The sequence below is a fragment of the Ochotona curzoniae genome, unplaced genomic scaffold, assembly GCF_017591425.1.
Source record: "Ochotona curzoniae isolate NIBS_2020 unplaced genomic scaffold, NIBS_Ocur_1.0 contig_43, whole genome shotgun sequence".
Taxonomy (NCBI): Eukaryota; Metazoa; Chordata; class Mammalia; order Lagomorpha; family Ochotonidae; genus Ochotona; species Ochotona curzoniae.
The window spans coordinates 11,918,875-11,942,950 of NW_024466218.1; the positions used below are offsets into that span (position 1 = coordinate 11,918,875).

General features: G+C 44.9%; 1 protein-coding gene across 5 annotated transcripts in view; it reads left to right on the forward strand.

Annotated features, from left to right (window-relative positions):
• Positions 1-24,076, forward strand: part of FHOD3 (formin homology 2 domain containing 3) — a 431,569-nt gene that overhangs the window by 339,548 nt on the left and 67,945 nt on the right. For 2 of the 5 annotated variants that reach the window (XM_040984913.1, XM_040984914.1), the window contains 3 exons: positions 2,829-2,963; positions 6,754-6,804; positions 13,764-13,982. In XM_040984913.1, the coding sequence (XP_040840847.1) occupies positions 2,829-2,963; positions 6,754-6,804; positions 13,764-13,982 (405 nt within the window). Of the gene's footprint in view, positions 1-2,828; positions 2,964-6,753; positions 6,805-13,763; positions 13,992-23,661; positions 23,686-24,076 lie in introns of all 5 variants that reach the window. The other 3 variants (XM_040984917.1, XM_040984915.1, XM_040984916.1) reach the window with 3 other exon arrangements.

Genomic DNA, 24,076 nt, shown 5'->3' on the forward strand with positions numbered 1-24,076 from the left:
CATTAGCTCTCCCTTCTCCATTCCTCCGGTCTATACACACTTTCCAGGCTCTGGAAACTACTATCCTTTACCAAAAAAGAAATTGCTTTTATTTGAAAGGCAGATTTTACAGACAGAGACACAGAGAGAGGGAGAATGATCTTCCATATGCTGCTTCACCTCCCAAGTGGCTGCAGTGGCCAGAGCTAGGCTGATCCAAAGCTAAGAGCTAGGAGCTTCTTTTCCAGGTCTTCCACATGGGGAACAGAGGTGCAAGGACTTGGGCTATCTATCCTCTGCTGCTTTCCCAGACCATAAGCAGAGAGCTGGATCACAAGTGGAGCAGCTGGGAGTCAAATCAGTGCTGATAATGGAACCCAGAACTACAGGTGGAGGATTGGTACTATGCCATTGTGCTGGCTCCACTATTCTATTCTGGAGTTACACCTTCTACATATAAGTGAAGTCTTGCTTTGCTTGTATTTCTGTGCCTGACTTACTGTACTTAACATGATGTCCTCCAGTTCTATCTATGTAGCCACAAGGGAAAGAATTGCACTCTTTTTGTGGCTGAATAATAGTCCATTGTGTGTATATATACCACATTTTCATTTTCTATTTATTTGTTGATGGACTTGGTTTGATTGCATATGTTGACCCTTGCAAACAGTGCAGAGATTTCATTAGCATACTGATTTGATTTCATTTGGATATAAAACCAATAGTGGGGGTGCTGTATCATGTGGTTGTTACAGCTGTATTCTTGAGGGACCTCCCCACTAGCCTCCATAATGGCTGTCCAAAATTACAGACCTACCAACAGGCTACAAGAGTTCTTTCTTGAGAAACGAGATGGCAGAATAGGGTAAGGACACGTTTAAACAGTCTGCTGGGCCACTGCTCATGCTGACAAGTGTGAGAAATGGAACTGCGAGCAGATGAGGCAGGGCAGGGCTATACTTGTTGGCCTACATGTGAACTGGGTTAGGGGGAGAGCCAGGCGGGGGTAATCAATTGTATCCACTGGTGGTACAGGCATGAGCCAGAATAAGGGCAGATTGGGTTGAGTTGCTGCAGCATCAGCTGGCAAGTACTGGGACTGGGGCAAGTCCTATGAAGCTAGACTGCAGAACCATGTAGAGAGGGTGAGATGTGGGGCAGGGAGTGGGTGCAGTGGGGAGGTTTGAGCTCCTCTCTGATGGGCTGCAACTCCCACTGGTGAGCATGAGAACCAGCCTGGCTGGACAGATGGTGGCACCCACTGTCATGAGTATGGACCAGACGGTGCAGTCAGTTGGGTTGAGTTAGGCTTCAATGTCCAAGGTGTGAGATGTGGAGCAGATCAGACCAGTCTACTGCACATGTTGGCAGGCACAGGAACCAGAACTAGGGCCCAGTCTACTGGGGATTGCTGGGGATCGCTCTGACTGGGCTGCTGCTGTACCTGTGGTAGGTGAAGACCAAGCATGTGTTGGGCAGGGCTGGGCTGTGGCACCTATTAGTTTGCTGAGGATGGAGGATAGAGCAAATTGATCAACTACCCCAGTGAAGCTTGATAACAAATTTCTGGGCCAATGGAGACTCAGAGATGGACTATGACAGCCAATCAACCTTGGAAGGATTTTCTCATCCTTGGAGTGGCGATATCAACAGGATCTCAGAACTATTGAAACCACATGAACAGAACCCTCAGAAAATGCTCCACAATGGGGATGACATCAGGTGGCAATTTCCTGTCCCCTGGGTAATGCGGCAATTGGGAGGCTCTTATATTCCTCCCCTCCCCCATATACGGGAAGAAGAAAATGTGTAAACCATGGTCTCACCCACTATACCCTGATCAATTATGTAACTATCATCAAAAATAAAATTTAAAAAAAATTTTTAAAGGGTGTTGTTGTAGCTATTTGGTATCTATCTTGATTCCACATGAATTTTGTGGTTGTTTTTCTAGTTCTGTGGAGAAAGTTGTCTTCTGATAAAAATTCCATTGACTTTGTAGGCTACTTCACAAGGTCTAGACATTCTAAAAATGTTAATTCTTTGAATCCATGAACACAGGGTATCTGTGCCATCTTCAATTTCTTCCATCAGTGTTAAGATAACACAATTGAAATGGTCATTAGACACACTAGTTTGGATGCGGGTGGGATGTTTATACATCATATTGGAGTGTCTGGTTTGAGTCCCGGATCTGCTTCTGCTTGATCCAGATTCTTGCAGACGCAGTGCCTTTCCGGGGGGAAGGGGCCAGCAGGTGATGGCTCAGATGCATCTGTTCTTGCCACAGATGTCAGAAACCAGGCTGAATTTCCAGCTCCTGGCTTCAGCCTGGTCCAGCTCTGGATGCTGTGGGTACTTGGGGGGTGGTTAACCATTAACTGCAGGATTTTGCTCTTTCTCCCTCTTTGCCTCCCCCTCTCCCTCTGTGTGTGTCTTTTCATTTGAAATCAAAATAAATTAATGATGACATTAAGGCTGTATTTTAAGAAATTGACCTACATGTACCAAAGAAATCCATTTGAAAACTGGATTTAGCTTATCAAAATCTTTTGAAGCTACAGGGAGCTTCATTGTATATGTAAATCTTACAAGACTTTTGTTCATACTAATAGTCAAGGTTGATGACTGCTTACAAACAGGCGGCTGGGTGTTTGTGTACATTACCACTTTTTGTCTTCACTGGTATGTGAAGCTCATTACTTAACTCCAGCTCCAGGGAAAGACCACAAAACATACGAGATTCTTAGTCATTTCCCCCCAAGCACTGCCCAAGTCCTGACCAAGTGACTGTTGCACATCTAATTGCAGGCCATGCAACTAAAACTTGAACTTGTATCTTTTTATAGGTCATCACTGAGTGGTCTTCTCACATCATCCTTTAAGCAGCACCAAGAGTCACTGGCAGCTGAGAGAGAGAGGCGGCGGCAAGAGAGAGAAGAACGGTTGCAGAGAATAGAGCGGGAAGAAAGGAACAAATTCAAGTAAGACAAGCTTTCAGATTTTGTAAATGTGCATTTAAGATGTAACTGCCAGACCTGATGACTGTAGGTCGCTAATACTGGCACTGAAGGGTTAGGAAGGAATGCCTGTGTTTCAGATTCTGTCTGAACCCTGACAAGCCATACTCACCTGACACAGCCACATCTGGTTTGTTATGACCTTGCTTTGACCAGCCAGCAGGAAGCACCACCAACCAAATGTGATTAGAGCCCATGTGTTGGGTCCTCTGTCAGCTGAGATGGTCTTATCCAGGCCTTCCTGAGGAACGATAGCTTAATCATTTTAACTTAATTTGCCATTTTTCACTGAAGTTCCTCATGACTTATGCATGCTCTCTTGGATGCTGAACAGAAAATGCTTTTCCTACCTGCTGGTTGGCTTTGTGTTCCCTGTTTATAACCTCTCACCCTGGGTGGATGGGCAGAAATCATGATGTTGCTGATTCCCAGCCCATTGCCTAGGTCTGCTGGGTCTGACCAGCTCCCGGTTTGGGGTTCTGGGTGCAGCTGCATCCATGTTGCATGCCTTGGCCTGTCTGCCAAGCCCCTGCTTGAGTTCACTGCTCCCTCCCCCTCCTCCCTGCAGCCTGTTCACCTGTTCCTCCAGCTGTCAGATTCACTTCCCTGTACTCCTGTCTGGGACCTCATGCATAGCAGTGCTTCATGCAGTTCAAGTGGATGGTTGAGTCTTTACTTACTCCTTTCAACCCTTTCCTCTTTCTTCCCCACCTCTCTGTCCCATTTCCTTAATCCAACTTCTTTAGCAAGCAGATTGCACCCAGTTCATTCCATAAGGAATGTAAGACATTGTTAAGGACAAGTTACATATGCAAAAACTTGGGCTTTTTCACCCCCGCAAGCCAAAGAGAGTGTGCTTAATTGTAAAAGCACTGGTCAAAATATGAAAGAATTATGAAATGATTTAACTGTAGCTCAGTACTTCATGAAAAAAAAAATATGCCGAATTTAAGGATGGAATGCTGGTCCTAGCTTCTCTAAGCCTGTGTGTTTGGACTCTACCAAGTAAACCAAGGACAGTGCTCTAGTGCACTTGTGTGGCACACCCCAAAGCTGTCAGCCTTCTCCCAAATGACCTGTGAAGCAGCAGCCTGCAATGCCCCATTTCTCATGAGGTAGTTCTGGAAGTCATTGCTTTTGGAACAGGCCAGATGCTCCTAGATTTATTGTTTTCTAAGAGACTGGACTCTTTTACCACCAAATAGCGGCAGGGAATTTGACTGGAGTACATGGAAAATTCAGGGATTAGCTTAAGCATCCAAAGTTTTGATTGAAACACCTCCTATGACAGAGTCCCTGCCTGGGGAGCATGAATCTGCCTGCTTCGTCCTGCCACATCACTACCTGTAGCCATGGTCACAAGCCCAGTGTGTGGGGCTCTGAATGCTCTGGGATGGAAAATGAAACTGGTGGACTGAGGAGGGAGCTTTGACCTCGGTGCACCTGGCATCTACTAAAAGGCACTCCGGGACCTAGAAGCACATAGCAAGTGTAGACCAGAAAGAATGCCAAAAGAAACCATTTTTTTCCTTAATTAAGACATGGCTGAGGGAATTGCTAAGTTTCAGAGAGTCCAGAAAGCTTGTGGGGTTTTTTCCCCCTGCTGTCCTGTGCAAGCTTACAAGCAGTATTGCTATGGAAGCCCCAGAATAGGAGCAGTGTTCAGGCAGGTGCCTGGACCTTTGAGGATGGGCAGCCCTTCCGCTGGCCAGCAGGGCTATGAGCATGTAAGCACTAGGTAGATCCTTTCTCTCCATCCACCTGCTGCATTGCTAAGGATGTGTATGCAGTCAGATGCAGCAGGAGGAGTCTCAGAGGCATGGGCTTGGAGAATAGGACAGGAGTGTGTTGTCATATGGATTCAGCCGGTGTTTTTCATGCCTACAATCAGCCATCTATTTCCATGGGTCTCTGTTCTGTAGATCCAGGGAACTGAAGATCAGAAGTCTTCAGGAAGAAGATTGTGTCTACTAATAGACTCTTTCTCATCATTCTTTTCTAAACAATATGAGAGCAGTGTAACAACTTTGACTTTGCCTCTTTCCCCCACCTTTTTTTTTTAAATTCACATTGTAATCTTTCACAAATAATCCAAAGATGATTTAGTGTGTATAGAAAAATGTGAGCAAAGTACATGCCAATACTGTGCCATTTTGTGGAAGGGACTTAGGCATCCACAGATTTTGGCAGGGATCCTGATTCAGTCCCCAGAGCATAGCTAGGGATGTTGCTGGAGTGAGAATTAGGTCTGAACTGCCTTCTTCAGAGACTGTGTTTGTCACTGGGCAGCATTTGCTCCTGGTTGCTGATGCTGCTCATTTGTCACTGAAGGACCCAGAGATCCAGGCAAAGTGACCCTCATCCAGGGAGGGATGCTACACATGAGGATAGTTACAAGAAACTGTTATTGTGCTGGCTATAGTTCAGATTTCTGTGGATGTGAATGTAAAGAAATTTTTAAAAAATAAGGATTGTAGCTCTATGAAGTATATGGGGTCACGCACATGGCTGACCTCTTGTCAGCTTTTTGGCTCATTAAATTGTTCAGTTCCTTATGCTCTTTGCAAAGCATCTCTAAATTGTTCCTTATTTATTGCTACTGTTGCTGAGCCTGACCTTCAGTCTTCTGTATTAAAAAGTATCTTTTTAGTGTGACATGTGACATCGACACATCTGAACCCTCCCTGCTCATGGTCTCTCTGGCTTACTGTCCCTGGGGAGCAGTCACTGCCCACCACAGCCAAGGGATCAGAATACTGGAGCTACATTCTGCTGGCCAGTGCAGAAAGTCAGCCTTCTCCCAGTGAGGGAATGCCCCTACGAGAGGAACCTCATCGCAGAAGCCTCAGTTCCTGTGGGAACCTTGCCAGCAGGAATATGAAAACAAAACATTAAAACCAACTGAAGTTGGGCATCGTGTAGATTCAGAGGAGGATGTATTAATTCTCACTCCAGCTGCACTAAGCTAGAGGGGTGTCAGAAAAGACTCCTTGTGGCAGGAATGTCCAGAAAATGACCAACACCCTTGGACCCACATAGACTGCTTTCCTGAGGTGGCTGCGATGGAACGTTTAGAGCTCAGCTGATGGCAGTCACTTCCAAAGACCATTTCCTGCTTGTCACTTCCACAGGAGTATTTTACTTACGTATTTTCTTTGAAAAAGGACTTGTTCATTTATTTATTTAGAAAGAGTTATGTGGAGCACTGGAGACACAGAAAGAGTTCTCCCATCTCGTGGCTCACTCCCTGGATGGTTGCAATGGCCAGGGTTAGGCCAGGCTGAGTCCAGGAGCCAGGATCTGTCTCCCACGTCAGTGACAGGGACCCAGGTCCTTGGACCATCTTTGGCTGCCTTCCCAGACACATTACCAGGAAGCTAGATCTATGGGAACAGCTGGGACTTGAATCACAGTCCTATATGGGAGTCCCAAGTAGAAGCTTAATTCACTGTGCCACAGTGCTGCACTGTATGTATTAAAACAAACAAACAAACAAACAAAAACCAAAAAACTTCCTATCTCTGCATAAACCCAGTAATAGTCTGGCTTTTGACAATTCTATTATTTTATTGGTAAACCATTGTATTTAGCACTTTAAAGTATAAGCTGTAAACTTCCTTTGAAAATTCAATTTCCGTTTCTGAGGCAGTAACAGGCTTTTGTAATGTACTGTTAATAATTCCTTAGTAATTCTATCAACATTTAATTCTGTTATTTTCCTTTCCTGTTTGTTTGTTGTTTTGATTTCCATTAGCCGAGAGTATCTGGACAAAAGAGAAGAACAAAGACAAGCAAGAGAAGAAAGGTTTGTGTATTTCTTTTTTTCCTCCATGATAGTGAGGTGGCATATGACTGCACTGTTAAGCAAGCATGCAGGAGACTGTATTCATGAAATCATAATTGCCTTACCTAAGATTTTGGGTAATCAGCATTTTCAAAATAAGATGTTCTGATTGTCTAAATTCACCAGGAAAAAACAAAACAAAACAGAAACCAAAAAAAAAAAAAAAAAAAAAACTAGCCGTACCACATAGTACTATCATTGGATAGCTTGGGTGGGTCTGTACTCCCAAAATCTTCTTCAAATGAGCAGTTAGCATTCACGTGTTGACATGTGGTGAACATTTGAAATGCTCTATTTCACCTTGTTGGGTTAGGAGCCTCTGTGGTGTGCTCCTGTGTCAAATTATGAACATTCATGTTTGTTTTGTTTTGTTTTTTTAATGATTCATTCGTTTTTATTGGAAAGGCATATTTCTAGAGAGAAGGAGAGAGAGAGGAAGATCTTCCATCTGCTGGTTTACCCCCAGATGGCCGCAGTGGCCAGAGCTGAGCTGATCTAAAACCAGGACCTTCTGGGTCTCTCACATGGGTGCAGGGTCCCAACACTTTAGACCATCCTCTCCTGCTTTCCCAGGCCACAAGCAGGGAGCTAGGACAAGAACCATTCCCCCGATGAGATTCTGGCACTTACAAGAGGAGGATTAATTAGTTGAGCTATCGGGCTGGGCTCAAAATTCGTTCTTTTAACAAATATTTGCATACACAATTGGGGGCGGGGCAATGGTTGTGGTGAAACACACCAGGGATTTTGCTGTGCGTCCCTGATCACTTACATTTTTCCTTTCTGACCTGGACTGACTTCCTAGATGGAAGGAACCATGTCTGATTTTCCATCGTTTCTCTGTAGTGCCCATCATGGTGTGTGTGGTAAATAGTAGGCACTTAAGAATGTTGCATGAGATAAACGAGCAAACTTAAGCTTAAGCTTAACTTATAATAGCCAAGCTATTATATACTGGTTCTTTAAACTCGGTGGAAGCATGCTTTGAAATTTAATGAAATACGCACAGTTAACATATATACTGTCTGAAAAATGTAGCGGAGCAAAGGAAACGTTTTAGAAATAGACCAGCAAGGCAAGTTTTTATCCCTGCGCTGCAGAGCCTGCAGTTTTCCCTCTCTGCCACTAGGTGGGGTAACTGCACGAAGAGATACAGAGGTTCATATTGGACCTTGTATACCAGAGGCAACTGGGAATGGAACATTTTCCGAGCTATGCCAGTAAGAAATAAAATTGTGCTAATGATTTAGACATCGTCAGCTTAGTAGATTAGGACAGTGTGATGCGGGAAAGAGTGGAGACTGTCTGTGCTTAATTAAAAAATTAGATGCTTAGGTCAGCGCCATAAATAAAGCTATGTCATGGCCCTGATCCCAGCATTCTATTAGATTCATGTCATCCTAATAAACAGTTGTAGCCATCAAATTTAAAGTGAAAGATGCTGTTAAAGGAACATACAGCATTTCTTTCACTGACTACTACATGTTTTTTACTTTGGGGATGTAAAAATCATTGACAATGATGTTGACTTACTGCCCAGGCTTAAAGAATTTAAAAAAAAAAAATCATGATTTTATTAAACTACACTGTGAGCATAATCAATGCTTTTAGGATGATGCCAAAATTAAAATCTTCTTTCTAGTTTATCCCCAATAGGCTCTGCATTTGCTTATACCTTTGACAATGATCATCGGGTCTTATCTAACCAGACAAGGCATGGCAGCTCCTGGGGAAGTATCAAAGTATCTTGACCAAGGTCTGAACCGGTCACCTGTACAATTTTCCCCCAAACCCGCAAAGGTCAGCAGTGTTTGGGGCTCTTCCTTCCAGACAGGGATTCTCTCAGGCTCGGCTGACTCATGTTTAGCAGGTCTCCCGGTCTCACCTCTGGTTCTGCTCTTGGTTCTGCCCTTCCACTTCTGTCTACCCTGGCCTTCATGGCAGGTGCAGGAGCTCCTCTGGCCCCCTGTAAGGTTCCCTCACATTACCCACCTCGTTGTGTGCTGAGCAGTGGGAGGGAGAAGCAGCCAGGCATTTTCTTCTGTTTGGGACAGCCACTTTTCATAGTTGGTTGATTTCTTGAGTTCGTTGATGAAGATGAGAGTGGTGATGGTGTGAGAACAAATTGTTACTGGTTTTTGGAAAGCTGTTGGGGAAGGGGGTAAGGTCCTGGGGGGAAAATAGCTTTTCCAAATATATTTAATTTGTAAATGGACAGGGAAACCAGTCAAGATGAGAATGGAAAGGAGAACAGGAGAGGAAGAAGTGGACCCTCAGCTACTAACTCCCCAGGCTAGAGTCCATTGTGTGTGGAGGATGCCATGTGCTGCTCAGAAAAGGTCAGTCAGAGTTACAGCACATGGTATGGCAGGTTTGTATCAGCCGTGCAGGGGTAGCAAGATCAGTGCCATTTGACTTGCAGAGGTAGAATGGCTATGCAAATATATTTTGTATTATTTATATCAGTTTGTTCCATAGTATAGTGTCAGACAAACTATGTTGCTTTAAAGTTTTGTTTGTTTGTTTGTTGTCTTTGCAAAAGGTTGTTCTCTCATTCACTGGTTCACTCCCAAATCCTTGTGCAACAGTTGAGACAGACAGACGGAAGCGAGGAATTTCATCTGGGCCTCCCATGTGCAAGGACCCAACAAGTTGAGCCATCATCTGCTGCCTTCCAGGGTGTGTGTTAGCAGGCACAGGAGCCAGGACTTGAGCTCAGGCACTCCGAGATGTGGGATGCTCTCAGCCAATACCCCAAACACCTGCCTCACGTTGTGTTATGACGGTGATGCAGCTCAGGAATCACATTGAGTCCTACTTGTGACTGTTCTAAATATACACACAAAGGCTGTACATGGGTGGATTTAAATGACAGCCACGAATAATTTGAAAGAAAAGCGAAAAAAACAGTAGAGCTTGAGACCCTGGGCTGGGAATTTTACACAAAGGAGCAGGGGAGAGGATCAATCTTTTTGGATTTGTCTCTCAGGTGGGGTGGGTGGCCAAGGAGAGGAATTCCTTGTTGCAAATGGGTGATGGGAACTCAGTGCAAGGGGAGGCTGGGGAGGGGTGTGGTTTGAGGAATCATGCATGAAGGTGGTGAAGAAGGCAGAGAGAAAAGAGTTCTTACCATTTGGGAAAACTGAGGACTGAGCAGAAGTTGAGGGAGCCAGATTTTGGTTTGATGATATGGGAAATGCCAGAGTTGGAGGGTGGCAGGAGAGGGTGCCTGCTAAATACCTGTAAGTAAAGCACAAGTCTCCAGGGGGTGCCTGCAGGGCCATGAGGGCACTGGGCCATGGCCCCAAGCTGGCTGCCCACACCCTGGTGTGAGCTGGAGACCATTGTGGCTGCTTTGTCTGTCTCCTGCCGAACTGTTAGCTGCCTGCTGCCTGAGGGTGGGTGTTTGTTGTTTATTGTGAAATTTCTTGTGCCTGCTGCAGTCCTTAGCATGCACCAGGCCCCCATCAGTGAAAAACGGAGTGAGTAAACACATGATGTGGGCAGAGGTCAGACAGATGGCAGTGTTGTGGGGAAGACCGCAAAGGGCAGAAGGGGCTGTGTGGGGCTGTGGTTTGTGCCTGGAAAGCCTGGAGAAGGACACTTGGAGATTCCCATCGATGCTGTTGGGTAGGTGTTGCCTCACAGGTAGCCAGGGTGATGACCGTCATTGCCTGGCTGGTGACCTCGCTGGACTGAGTCCCATGTGGTCTCCAAAGGGCTTGGCTGTCACTCCAAGGGCAGGTGAAGATCTAGTTTTGGCTTGCTTCCTGAGGCTTATTGGAGAGGGGTGCACAGGCGTTCCTACTAAGGTGTGCCACTCAGATTGCAGGTGCTGTGGCTCCTGCATCCAGCACATGCCAGCTGGCTCTGCAGGGTGGAGGGCACAGCTGTGGCTTCCCCAGATGGACTCTGTGCCTCCCTGTCCCTTTCATATATAAATCATTGTAATTGTGATAGAATATTCCTAAGCAGCAGAAGATGGCCCCAGACCTTGGGAACCTGCACTTGCATGTGAGACCTGGAAGAAGTTTCTGGCTCCTGGCTTTAGATCGACTAAGATTCGGCCATTGTGGCCGTATGGGGAGTGACCCAGCAGATGGAAGATGTTTCTGTCTCTTCTTGCTTCTGTCAATCTACCTTTCCAATAATAAATGAATCTTTGTTTTAAAAAATCCCCAACTTAAGGGATTTACAACCCTTTTTTTAAAAAATGTAAAATATCGATTTGAGAGAATGAGAAAAAGAGAGATCTCTCCAAATGGCTACAACAACCAGGACTGCGGCAGGCCAAAGCCAGGGACCAGGAACTCCATCCTTGTCTCTCATTTGGATGGCAGGGACCAGACCATTAGATCATCTTCCTCTGCCTTTCCAGGGAGCTAGATAGGAAGGAGTGTCACCAAGCCTCAAATCACTGTGCTACACGATGCTAAGCGTTGCAGGTAGGCCTTAGCCCAAAGTGCAATAATACTGACCCTCATGTTAACCCTAAGTGTATAGATAAGTGAATTAATGTTGCTGTGTGGCCAGTCTCATCCTTGAAAGCTGACCCCTGTGTCCATGAGGTAGCTCAGGCTTCCCAGCCCTTGTGGTCCTGTCTACCTCACTGAGAGCCTCCCTGCCTTAAGGAAAGCTTCATTCCAGGAAACAGTTGTCCTTCTGTCTTCCTACAACCCTGATTCCTTGGTGATAGTGTTGGTGAGCCCCAGGGCTGCAGAGAAATCATTTCTAGTCCCCTCTGTCTATGCTCTGGGATGGGCAGCCTCTGCTGTCCCCTAACTCTGTGTGTGTGTGTGTGTGTGTGTGTGTGTGTGTGTGTGTGTGTAGGGGCAGGGTTTGCAGGGGGAAGAATTGGACTGCTGACACACACCTGCCAGCTGTGCTGCTCCCAGGCCAGGGAATGGAGGCAGCCCCAGCTAAAGTGGAGGTCACAAGTGGGATGTGAGACTGCATCCCCGCCCTCCCAGCACTCCCAAGACCCCGCTCCCCTCCCCGCCCAGTGCTTGTGTCTGCATGTCACTCCTTGTCCTGCCATTTCCGTAGGACACCTGTTCTCCCAACTCATGCTGGGCTTTCCAGATTTCTGACCTGGAGCTGGTCACCTGGCCTTTGAATCAGGCCTCCTATGGGTCCTATGTTTTACCTTCAATTTTGTTTTCTCCAAAAGTGTCTATTGCTGCCACAAGTTTTCCTTGCAGGTTTAAATTCCATTCAGATCCATGCTTCTTTCGTTACCTTTCTGTTCCTAGAAAGGAAAATTCTCAGCTTGAGTCTTTTCTAAGTTTCGGCCTGCAACTGTCAGGCAGCTGCTCTCAGCACCAGGTGTCAGGTGCTTGTGTGCCCACACCTGCAACACTTCTTCTTGGGGGTTCAACAGAAAAGCAGGCTCAGTATCAAGATGGGAAAAGGTGTCTCCCCTACTGCCTGGCATCCGGGCTGCAGGTGGTTCCCCCGGGGCAGGTCTCTCCCTGGACATTCCATCAGCTTCCTTCCCATCAGCTGAGAGATGCAGCCACTGGGGCAAAGAACAAAGTCTGATCATCTTTCTAGTCCCTGAAGTTCTATTATCTCCTTGTTGAAAACAGACATCCGCATGTGAGAAGATGACTCAGTATGCCAGGCAGTAAATGTAAAATGCCATCTGAGTTCAATGGGTTACATATCCGACATGAGTTCAGAGGCAAGGCTAAGATCGCTTCCAGCTGTGGTGATCAAGGCCAGCTTGACAGGACAATATGTGTGCACAAGCCCAGCCTGGAGGGCAGACTGCCTGTGGGCTGGGCAGGGACAGAGACAGGGTGACAGTGACAGAAGGGAAAGAGGGACCACGCCCACTGGACAGAGGGAATGAAGGAGTGACTGCTTTTAGGAGGCTTTGTTTGTGAAATTTGCATTTGCTTTGCCTTTTTCCTCTCTGTGTGAGCACCCTGTCCAGTGACTGGGTGAGTAGGGTCCTTAGAGGCTGGGGCATGGGACAGCTTGCGCTTTGCGATGGACAGAAGCCATGAATTCAGATAGCTGTGGAGTGAGGGTTTTGAAGCAGCTGTTTCCAAGTTCAGCGGTGGGTAAGACAGTCAAAACCTGCTACAGCTGAATTTGTAAATTTATTTCTGCACAAATAATGGTGAGTAAAATTAGCAGACATCTGGAAGAGGAACAGATTTCAAAGTTATTTTGGTCTGATCTATAAAGTGTACTATGAGGAATATGATTGGTAGCTGGTCTTAATAAACAGTTAGTGGGCTCTGCCTGCCTGAAATGCAAAACAGATGTATCTTTGTTCTTTTAAACTGACTTTGATGAATAAACTATATGTGACGTCAGGTCCAAGCTATTGGATGTCTGAGTCCTACTCAGAAATATTTTAGAATATAAAAAAGTTTCCATGGCCGACACTCGGAGAACAAAGTGAATTCCACTTGCATTGCTGTTAGCATTGAAGCAGGTTCAGAAATTCCGAGAGGCCTCCATCCAAGTAACCCCTTTTTGGTATTTGGGGGACAGTGTTTCTTTCCACCACGCAGTGGCATCCTCCCATTGCACAGCCACAAGTTCGGAGGGGCTTGATGCTCAGCTGTCCCTGGGGCTTTCAGAGGGTCGTTATTGCTGCATTGCTGATTTGTACACATGTTTCCTGAAGCAGCAAAGGAGGTTTCTGCAGCTATGAGCCAGGGTCTGAGGACTGTGTGATGTTGCCATTGCTCCCAATGTGTTTGGTTCTGAATGATGCAGGGCTTTTAATCATTAGCATCTTGGCTTGGCTGGGTGTGTTTGGCAGGCTGACCCTCCTGTTGGCCCTGTGCTGTTCTCTGTGCATCAGGAAACCAGCTCACTCTGCAGGTGTTTCATCCATAAACAAGCATCAGCCACGGGCTCCTCTGGCTTTTTACGGAAACCCTTTGGAATTTAACTTTCAGATACAAATACTTGGAGCAGTTGGCAGCTGAGGCACACGAGAAGGAGCTGAGAAGCCGGAGTGCAAGCCGGGCCAGAGCTGACCTCTCCTTGGACCTGACCTCCCCGGCAGCTCCCGCCTCCTCTGCCCCTCTGAGCCATAGCCCTTCATCTGCGGACTCACAGGAGGCTCATCCAGTGTCGGCGTCCTCCCCTGGATCACCTCAGCATCCCCAAGGTGAGTGTGGTGGGTGTAGAGGGGAGAGGGGTGGCTTTACGTCCTGGCCTTCTTCCAACCTGCAAACAAATACCGAGGCAGCAAGTCCAGGTAAGCTGCAGGGGATGGTCGCAGCCAGCAGTGTCATGAGCACACTACATGTCTTCCTAGCCTCCTGTGTTAAAGCAAAATCTTTGATCAAGGCTATGCACACCTGATTATTGTAAAGGGAGAATATACAAATTAACGCTGACTGTGACATTTGATCCTGAATACCAGGCTGTTCATTCAGTACTCTGTAATTGAGATATGTGGATATGTTCAACCAAGTGACCGATTTTGTTTTAAATTCTTACCCAGTGGGAACTGTTGGCCTGGTTTAAATTAAACTGTTGGAGAATTAAATTAATTAGAACTAGTCAAGGAAATGTGAATTTAGTGAAAATAGAAGTTAAGAAGAAAATAAAAAGGAGTAAAAATTACTGGTGCATGGTTGGGTGTGTGCCCATGTTTATGTGCAGACAAGAGACTCTCCCTGGTGGAATTCTGTCGCCTTAGCTTTATGTGGAGAAAAGCAGTGATGTTTTCTATGCAGCCTTGAGCATCAGCTGTCACCCTGATTGCTGGGTGCACCAAGGGACCATTTTCTTTCCCATTGACAAGGAGGATGGTGTGTGATGTGGGCACCTCATAACAAGTGTTGATTAATCCTGTCCCTAGTTGTGTCTGGGTTAATCCTGTGTTAGGGCTTATAGCCTGATGGAGATGTGGCCAGCTCTGGGAGGACTGACTAAATATGGCAGAAACTTGAACCTAGCAAGGAGCCCTCTGTGACCTGAGCAGGATTGGATGTAATGGAACACCCGATGTCTATCCAGTGCTTTACTGGCTGTCTGAGCTCAGGGTTCATTCTGCAAGAGAGGGCTGGCATCCTTGCAGCTTTCCTTCATGTCCAGTGAACCCCTGCTCCCTGAGCAAGACTGCCCCTTCCCTGAGCTGAGCAAGACCGCTCCAAGCAGATGGTTTGGTCACAGATGAGTAATGTCGGTCTGCAAATGCAAGGAAGCAGGAAAACAGACTGTTCTGTAACAGCCCCATCCTTCCCAATCCCTGCCCTTATTGCTTTATCTGCGCAGTGTGATGTTTCTACAAGCTGTATGGGAAATACCCCCTTGAAGGCTGTGATTCAGCCCTAATTCTTGGGACTTTTGAGCTCTCCATGGCACTTCCAGGTTTAAAGAATGTTTTGTCTAAATTGCAATACTTTGCCAGTGAACAGTCGGCATCTACTGATATTGCTTGTCCTTACAGTTTTAAACTGCTGGATATCTGTCTCCAGAAGATGGTTCTTCCAGGATTAAATCTGGTGATAGTCGAACTTAAGACTGTTTCATCTAATCAAAAAGGCGGGGCATTTTAAAATCTGATGAGAATACTGAAAATGCTTGCTTTGTGTATATAGTATGCATTTGGGGGAAGGGAAAAGTTATTTCAGAAGACCTTGAGAGAGACAAATAGCAAGCAAGCTTATTCTTTTAGACACAGGAATCACATCGTAAGGATGGTCTGCGTCTGAGAAAGAAACACTGGGCTTGCCTTTGCGTACAATTACACATTCAAATAACATGAGGTGATGCTTGCCCTTCTGGAGGTACAGAAGCAGTGGCTGTTTAGGGCTCTAGAGCAGCTGTTCATCTGTTTAGTAATTGTGGTCCAAACCAATTGGAACAAACAAGTATGCTTAACTTCATGTTCTAATATGTAGCTGATTTGTAAAATCAAGAATGATAATTGTAGGGAGAAAAAAGACATTCTATAAGGCTCTGGTCTCAAACACGTCTGCCGAGGCTTCTAGTTGGGGCTTCTTTTCCTAACAGACATGCCAAATTGGTATGACAGAAGCATACCAGCTTGATTTGTTGTTCTTTGAAACATCTCGCTAGCAACCAGTTAACAGCGTATGACTTTTACTGAGTCCCATTTTCCAATGTTCCTAGTTAACTTCTTGCTTATCCCTACTATTTACAATACCCAAACATCTGGAAGAAGAATAAAAAACATGATCACACATCCAGATGGTTTCCTAGCACCCTAACACCTGGCACTGTGTGGTCCCCATGTGCCAGGTCCTGGCTCGCTTTTCCCTGTTTTCCGTGTCCTGACATCTCAGCCCCTTCCTCCCAGAAGCCACTGTTGGATGCCTTGACATGCTGGCTGCATGGGTCAGGAAGAGGTCTCTGTTAGCATTTTACTGAGGAGGCTCAGATCAGCTTCAGATCTGCTTGGCCCCACCCTGGGAAGTGAGGGCAGTGTTGGGCTCTCATCCTGGTCTCAGATGCACTGCACCTGTAGTCGAGCTCATCATCCCTGTGCTCACCGTTTCAGGATCTGCAAGGCCACAGTTCAGAATCACTCATTCCTACCAGAAAAGGATAAGTGAATGATTGACTTGAGTGGATGCCAGAAAGTTCATGGGAAAAATAGAATTTAAAAAGACAAGTTGGGTGCAAAGACCTCAACATCTACATATGATATTTTTTTGTAATATTGATTCTTTATGAAGGTTTTTAAAAACTTCATGTAAAGATCACAGGGTTAAATATCATTTTATGGGTTCTTTTATTTCAACTCTTCACTCAGATTCTGGAGAACTTTTGAAAACAAAATATGGAGGGGCGGATTTTTTTTCCTCTTACTAAATTTTAAAGAGAAAGGCTAATGGTTAAATACCAATAGCTTTCCCATCTCAATCTGCTGCAACTTTTGTATAATTGATGCCACTACCCCCACCACCAAGTCAGTGTGCACTTGAATTATTTTTCCATCTGGTCCTTTTGTGGCTCACAGCAGATGTGTGTCCCAATACTGCCTGGACTTAGTGGTGATGGTTTGAGCGTTTTTTCTGCTTTGTAAAACTACAGGATTCAGCTGAGGAGAAGACATACCCTGTGCTCCCATCTGCACTGTGCTATAACCACTTGAGCACTTGGCCCAAAGCGTAGGTCACTTTTGATATATTGTCTTTACTTTGATAGCACTTCAGGAATTTCCATAATAATATTTTTTTAAAATGTACGAGTGACTCAAGAAGCAAATGGTAACGAGAATATGAAATAGTGTTCTTTTTGGGCTGGAGCTCTTCAGTATGACCCTTAATAAAGTTGCTCTGATGATTAAAACTAATAATAGCCTATGTACTCATCAGCAGAGTCAGTGTCACCAGGTAACCTGCCGTGTAACTGTACGTCAATGAGATGTTGTCTTTCGTGGCAAAGACGTGAGCAGTTGCTCATTTGAAAAGCAGCTGTAGATGATGCTTCTTCCTGCGGGATGTCTCAGACTAAAAAATGCCTTCCCTGGGCAGCTAGAACCGTGTGCCCTGATTGCTCACTCCTGTGCTTGGATGGGGCCCTTTGGAGGCCAGGTGGAGAGAAATACTTTCCTGGTGCAGGGTGGCTGCTGTGATGATGGTTGAGTGGCTTCTGCCCACTAGCCATGCCATGAAGGCATCAAGTGTTGGTTATCTTGTAATTGTTAGTTTGGCAGTACCCCCATCCACCCCCCCCCCCTTTTTTTGTTTGGTAGCAGACCTTGCCAGACAACATTGGTTTTATGTCAGCGGCAAACATGTTAAGCAGTGGGTGGGGGGCGGGGATTTTTTTTCTGTTCTTATCTATAATAAGATTACTAGGCATTTCTGCCTCTTTAAAGAAAAGATTTATTTATTTGAAATGTAAAGTGGCAAAGAGAAAGGGAGAGAGAGAAAAAATGTCATTTATTGCTTATTCATTCCCCAAAATAGCTGCAACAGCCAGAGCTGGCTCATACTGAATCCAGAAACCAAGTACTGCATCCTCATCTTCCATGGGGGGGTAGCAGGGGGTCCAAATACTTGGACCATCATCCATTGTTTTTTTCAGGCTTATTAGCAAGGAACTGGCTGAGAAGCAGAGCAACTGGGATTCAAGCTAGTGCTTCAGATGGGATGCTGACACCCTAAGCTATGGCTTAACCCACTGTGCCATGATGCTGGCCTCAGATTTCTAACTGTCTCGTTGGTTTGCCCTTGGGATATGAAACATGGTCTACAGAGTCCTTCTCTGACAACTCTGGCATTTACCTCACAACAGTTACAGAAATGACTGACAGCCATGTGCTTGTATTTCCTCTCTCAGTTCCAAGCTTTCCAAGTACTGGCATGTATGACAGCTCCTCTAGCGTCTCGGCCTTCAAACCTAGACAGAAAGTATAGACAAGCAATCCTAAAACGTTCAGTGTTTTAGGTGGCCAGGTTCATGTGGACATCCCTTCTTCATCTTGGCTGCTGTTACTATTGAGTGAGCCTTTGTCACTTTTGTTGAGTGCCATGTTAGTCTCCTTCAGGTTTAGGCATTCTCCCATGTTACCTAATCCATGTGGCTGAAGTTAGAAATGCACTGTTTCAGCTGGCATGGTGGCAGTGGACAGTCACTAGTCTGCTGGGTCCCTCGCATAAAACTTTTGGACACTTCCCATCCAGTGTGTCATGAATTGGCAGGAAAGTAGACTCCTTGTGTTACTGTGACTCAGGACTATCCACCTCCCCATACCCACCTGACGGCTGCTTTTTGATGCCATTTTGTTTCTTAGACAAAATCTCTCAGGAACTGTACTCAAAACTTTGTCTCCCACACCTGCTGTGGAACTTTATTGAGACCCTTTGAAAAATTACTGGATTTTTCTGCCATGTTGCTTCTTAGTCTCTCAAAATGGAAAAAGAAAAATATTTCTTTTCTTCCCTGTGAAGAATGATGGTTGCCTGTGGCTTGCTGTGTTGCCTCATGTTTTGACACATTCAACAGTCTTGAGTCCTTTGGAAATAAATGAAATATAAACCTCAAGACAAGGCACAGAATGGCATTGAGAAAGTTCAGGAAAGGGAGAGCAGTATACAGTCAGAACAACAATTTCACAGACAGCTGGTAGGTTCCAAGAACCATGAATGGTGTGAATTAGTAAGGAGCCCACTACAGTTTCATAGATATGTGGGAAAGATGTGAAACTCCTGGGCCAGAGATAAATGACTTTATTACTCAAAGCAGTAACAGGAGTTGATGCTGTGCTGAGTATAAGCGCTCATGCCATTTCCCCCGGTTCCACGTCCCACAGCAGTGTGAAACAGTGTCCAGTGGTAATCTGTACACATCCCATGAAGAACTGCGATGAGGAACCCTGAGGTTAAGAGCCACACATCTTTTATAACAGGTGGTTAGCATGCCTCCTCTTTGTACAGAAGGAAGACTCTCTTAAAGTGGGTGATAAGCCATTTGCCCCCAAAGAGAGGCACTAGCTCCATCTTCCAGGGCTAGTTGCTATGTGCATGTCATTAGGAAGAAACAACAAATTCTGTTTGTACCTCTGCTAGCAAGATTGCAGAGAGGCATAGGAGACTGGTAGAGAATCATTTACCAGCATTAGATTATAATGGTTTTTAACCAGCCATTACCATCAAATTTGTATCCTAGAGCTTCTTTAATATAACTAAAACATTATTTGAGAAGCAGTTTGCTTGCTTGCTTCTTATTTTGAAAAAGAAAGAGCATCAAGGACCTTACACCTCTACCATCTCTGATCTCTCCCATCCCCTTCAGCATCAGCAGTTTGCCTTTGGTTCCTCTAGCACATCTGTACACAATGATACAGCATGAGCAGTGCAGTCAGTTAGGCCCATCTGGATTTCTAGGTCCTAAAACTATGCTATCCTAAAACCTCCTGGACCCAAGGACACTGTACTACATCTCACCAGCCTCCTACCTGGCATGCTTCTGGAGAGCCATGGAAGCTAAAACTTCTGAGAAGCCACTGTCAACTCTTACCCTGGGAGGTTCCAGGGGTTGACCTTCTGGCTCCAGCCTCCCTGCTTCCTCTAGACGATCTCCAGGTCAAACATACTTGTCTTTCCCGTTGTCATGATTTTCTCATTGAGTTTCCTTTTGTTGCAATCTTCGTTACTGCCCTTTCTGCCTATCTTCTAAATCGTGGACTTTTCCAAAATCCCCTACCCCATCTTCCCTCTTTCCATCCCTATCCTCCTTGCTTGGGTATTTGCACCAACTCTTGTAGTTTTTACCTATATCTGCTATGCTGAAAACTAGTATGCCTGTAGCTCCAGGATAGTGAGTGCTCCACTTCCTTACATGTCCCCAAAGAAGGCCCTTGAGTACTTCAGATTTGCCACGGGCCAGCTTTGGGGGTATTCTTATGGGGGTATCACATTGCTCACATGCAAATCCCCCTGCTTGTTCCAAGCCTGCTTGTTCCTTCCATTCCTCATCTGGGCAAGGACATCTCTATCAAGCCAGTCTCTTCAGTAGAAGGATGGGTGCAATTTTTCAGTCCTCCCTCAGTGCCCATCCAATCAGTCAACCCCAAATATTTGTCATGCTCCTTTCTCTTGAGCAACCTCTTCTCTCCCTTCCTCCCTCTCTGCCACTGATGTCTTAGCCATATCCCTTCTGGACCATTTTAATTGCTTCCCATAGGAATTTGTTCTGCGTTCTTTGCAGCAACTTAAGCAAAAAAAAAAAAAAATCACACATGCACGTTGTTTTTACTCTTTAAGATGCATTTATTTTTATTTTAAAGGCAGATTTTACAGAGAGAGAGAGAAAGCGAAGGTCTTCATCTGTTGATTCACTCCCCAAATGGCCACAATGGGCAGAGCTGAGCTGATCTGAAATTAGAAGACAGAAGCCACCCTCCACTGCTTTCCTAGACAATAAGCAGAGAGAGTGGAAGTGCAGCAGCTGGAGCATGAATCGGCACCCATATTGGGTGCTGGCACCACAGGGTGGAGGATTAGCCTGTTGTGCCACCATGCTGAACCCATGTTTTGCTTTTAAAATCCTTCAGTGTCTCTCCCTGATCTACAGTGTACGTTTTGACTTTACATGGCACCTGAGGTGCTTTATTAGCTGGTCCCTGTGTGCTTGGTCATCACAACCACCCCTCACATATTATGTTCCAGTCATAACAAGCCATGTTTTGTATCTGAACAGTGCTGTGTTGTTCTGGGCATGTCAGTATGCTTGGAGAGCTCTTCTCCACTGGGGGCCTACTGGGTTCTAACTGAAGCCTGCTCTAATTCCTTTCCCGTGTCTCCTTGCCTCCTGTTCTTTGTAGGGTTTCATGACACTCCTCACTGTCTGGGATACGAGTATCCCCTACCCCACCACCACCGCTCTTCAGCATGATCCTCCAGGAAAGGCTCAGATTCAAGGACACCTTGGTATTCCTGAGTGCTAGGAGGAAAAGAGGTTTTCAATCAATGGCTTGTGAGTTGGTGAATGAACAAACAGGAAAGAGACCCATCTTTGTACATACCACTCTATAAGGACAAGATATATGAAGCTGACCTAATAAGAGAGGGAACTTCTGCGGAAAACAGTCTTGATATATTTGGATGTTTTTGTTCCAAGAATCTGATTATAGCTAATACATGGAAAACATTCAAAGGGTGATTCTTAGCAAATTGATGGTTAAGATACATAGTCAGCTGTCCTTCTTGTATTTACCCATTTAGGAGGAAACAGCACAATACTGTGAACTGGGCACTGTAGAACATTTATTTCTGATGATTTTTGAGTTACGATTGAGGTGCCAACACAGTTGATGTCATACTTAGGATCTGTTTTCTGGGTCATAGATGATGCCTTCTTGCTTCATTCTTTCTACATGGTAGAAAGCTAGAATACTCTACAATTTCTTATAAGGGACACTAATCCCATTCATGAGGGCCTGGCTCCTATGACTAATTGCCTTGCAAAGGTTGGAAGTTAGGATTTCAACTATGGTTTGAGATGGAACATAAACTTCTGATTCCTTGTAAATCCTGTTTTAAGTGTAGTTTACTCCAATTTCAGCTCCCCCTCTCTTTGTGAGTTAGTTTGTTAATGAGGGCAGATAAACCACAATGTTGACTAAGTGGAAAGCTGCATCATTGACAAAATATAGGTGAGAAAGAGTTAACTTTCTAGTCATACCCCAATTGCAGGCCAGGTGTTTTGCTTGAGCTTGGTCAGAATGTATTGGCAGGAGGAGCTTCTATTTTCTTTAGATATTAGTTGTTATGTTCTTGCAGTGTGTTTTGGCTTCGGTTTAATAATTACTTTCACCTGCAAGGGAGATTTTTACATCTCTGTATTTTTATTCCTCTGAATTTCCTGTACATAACACAGTACCTGGCCCATAATGTTTTAAGAAGTATTTACGAATGAATGCTTTTAGCTGCTGATCACATTTGAATATCTAATTAAAAGTAACTGTATCCTGTTAAACTTGAAAACAGTGCATTGACCCAAAATGAGCTCAAGCAGTTAATTTCATTTGCCAGGTATAATGATTCAGTGTTATCTATTCTGATGCTAGGATGTCCCTTCTGCCGTATAACAGCTTTTGTTCTCACATCATTGGTGTGCCAAGAGCTTAAGGGGCTCTTGGAAATTACTGCAGGATGGAATGAATTAAGGTCTTCATGCTTAATGAGAACCTCACCTTCCTCTCTATGCTTGTAAGGAAATGAGCACCCCATTAGACGAGTAGCTCCATCAGCTTTACCAGGCACAGACAGATATTTGCATTTAGAGCGGATACTGTTTGATCCCATTTAAATGAAAAATAAAACCTGTCTAAATGACCTTAGGAAAGATATGGAAGTAAGTTCACCTAGGTTTGATTTGTTTTTAGATCATTTGGTTTGGATCAGGATAATGACACAGCAATAAATGATGCCATGATCTTAAACTACTTTTCATTTTCTTTAATAGCATTAAAACAGAACACCTGAAACTGGCTTCATCTTTTTGGTTCTGTATGAGGCCGCAGTGAAGCTAGGAAATTACATGTTAAACCAAGTCAACTCAGAAATATTATCTGGGATCTGATGCGGGAGAGTGGACATTGTCATTTCAGGGGTGCTTGGGATCTTGTCCAACAGTCACCTCACGTGATTGTGTCTCCTGGAACTCTGTTCCTCTCAAACCCTTTCTGATTCCACTATACCTTTCATAGAACAAAACACTTGCTGCATCAAAGGGCATTTTAGGTTTTAAGGATTTGTATTCAGGGAGACACAACCTGTGAATGGAGTCTAGTACTTTCCACAGGGGTCCACTGAAATGAAAGGAAAGCTTTGATTGTTAGAACTTATAGGGTAGTTATGGGATCCTTATAAAATGACACTTTCCAGAAGGTCTTGACCGGTAATTTTGGTCATGTGTTTTCATCGCAGGATGCAATAAACATACATGCCTGAACCAGTTTGAAACAGCTAACTCTACAATATGAGGACAAGGCAGGGCTTAGTTTTTAGGGTATCCACATTTATCTGACGATTTGAATTAATGCTTCTCAGGTGATAATATGATTTTAGGAAAAAGCTTGAATACTTGGGTTTGCATGCACCCTGATGAAACCATATCCATAGAGCTATGAATCTGAACCAGGTATGGTTTTGCCCTGCAGGAGACATCTAGCAGTATCTGCAGACATTTGGGCTGTTGTGGTGGTAGGGGGTAGGGGACTGCTTGGTTCCCTTGGTCTCTAGTGAATAGAATCCACAATGTTAGTCAATATCCTGCAGTGCACAAACTGCTTCCCTCAGCAGCGAGATCTTCACTCCAAATGTGCTGGAACCAAGACTTTATGTGAGTGAGCAGCTTAGCAAGACCTGGCCCTACACCAAAGGCAGAGTCTGAAGACTTTTCCAAATTGTGAGTTTTTTCTCTAGGGACCTTTTTCAGATTGATGTGATGAAACATCCAGCCTAAAAGTTGATGGTGTTAGTTATTAGTTCTGAGCCGGGGAGGTCCCTGGAATCCACATTGTTTGCAGCTATTACAGAACTGGCAGGCCTACCCCCTTGGTTTCATGAGAGCTGGCAAAGTCACCCAGACAGTACCAAAGATTGAGATGAATCGAAGTTGCCCAAAGACTTGGGAAGTTCAGATCTTTCTATCAGCATTTTATCTCTTCAAAGAAAAGTCTCGTGATGAGATTCCAGTTGGATGCTGTGGCTTCTGCCAGCAGAGACATGGTGAAAGCAGAATTGAAATGTTGGTGATTGCCATATGCTGTTGTGCT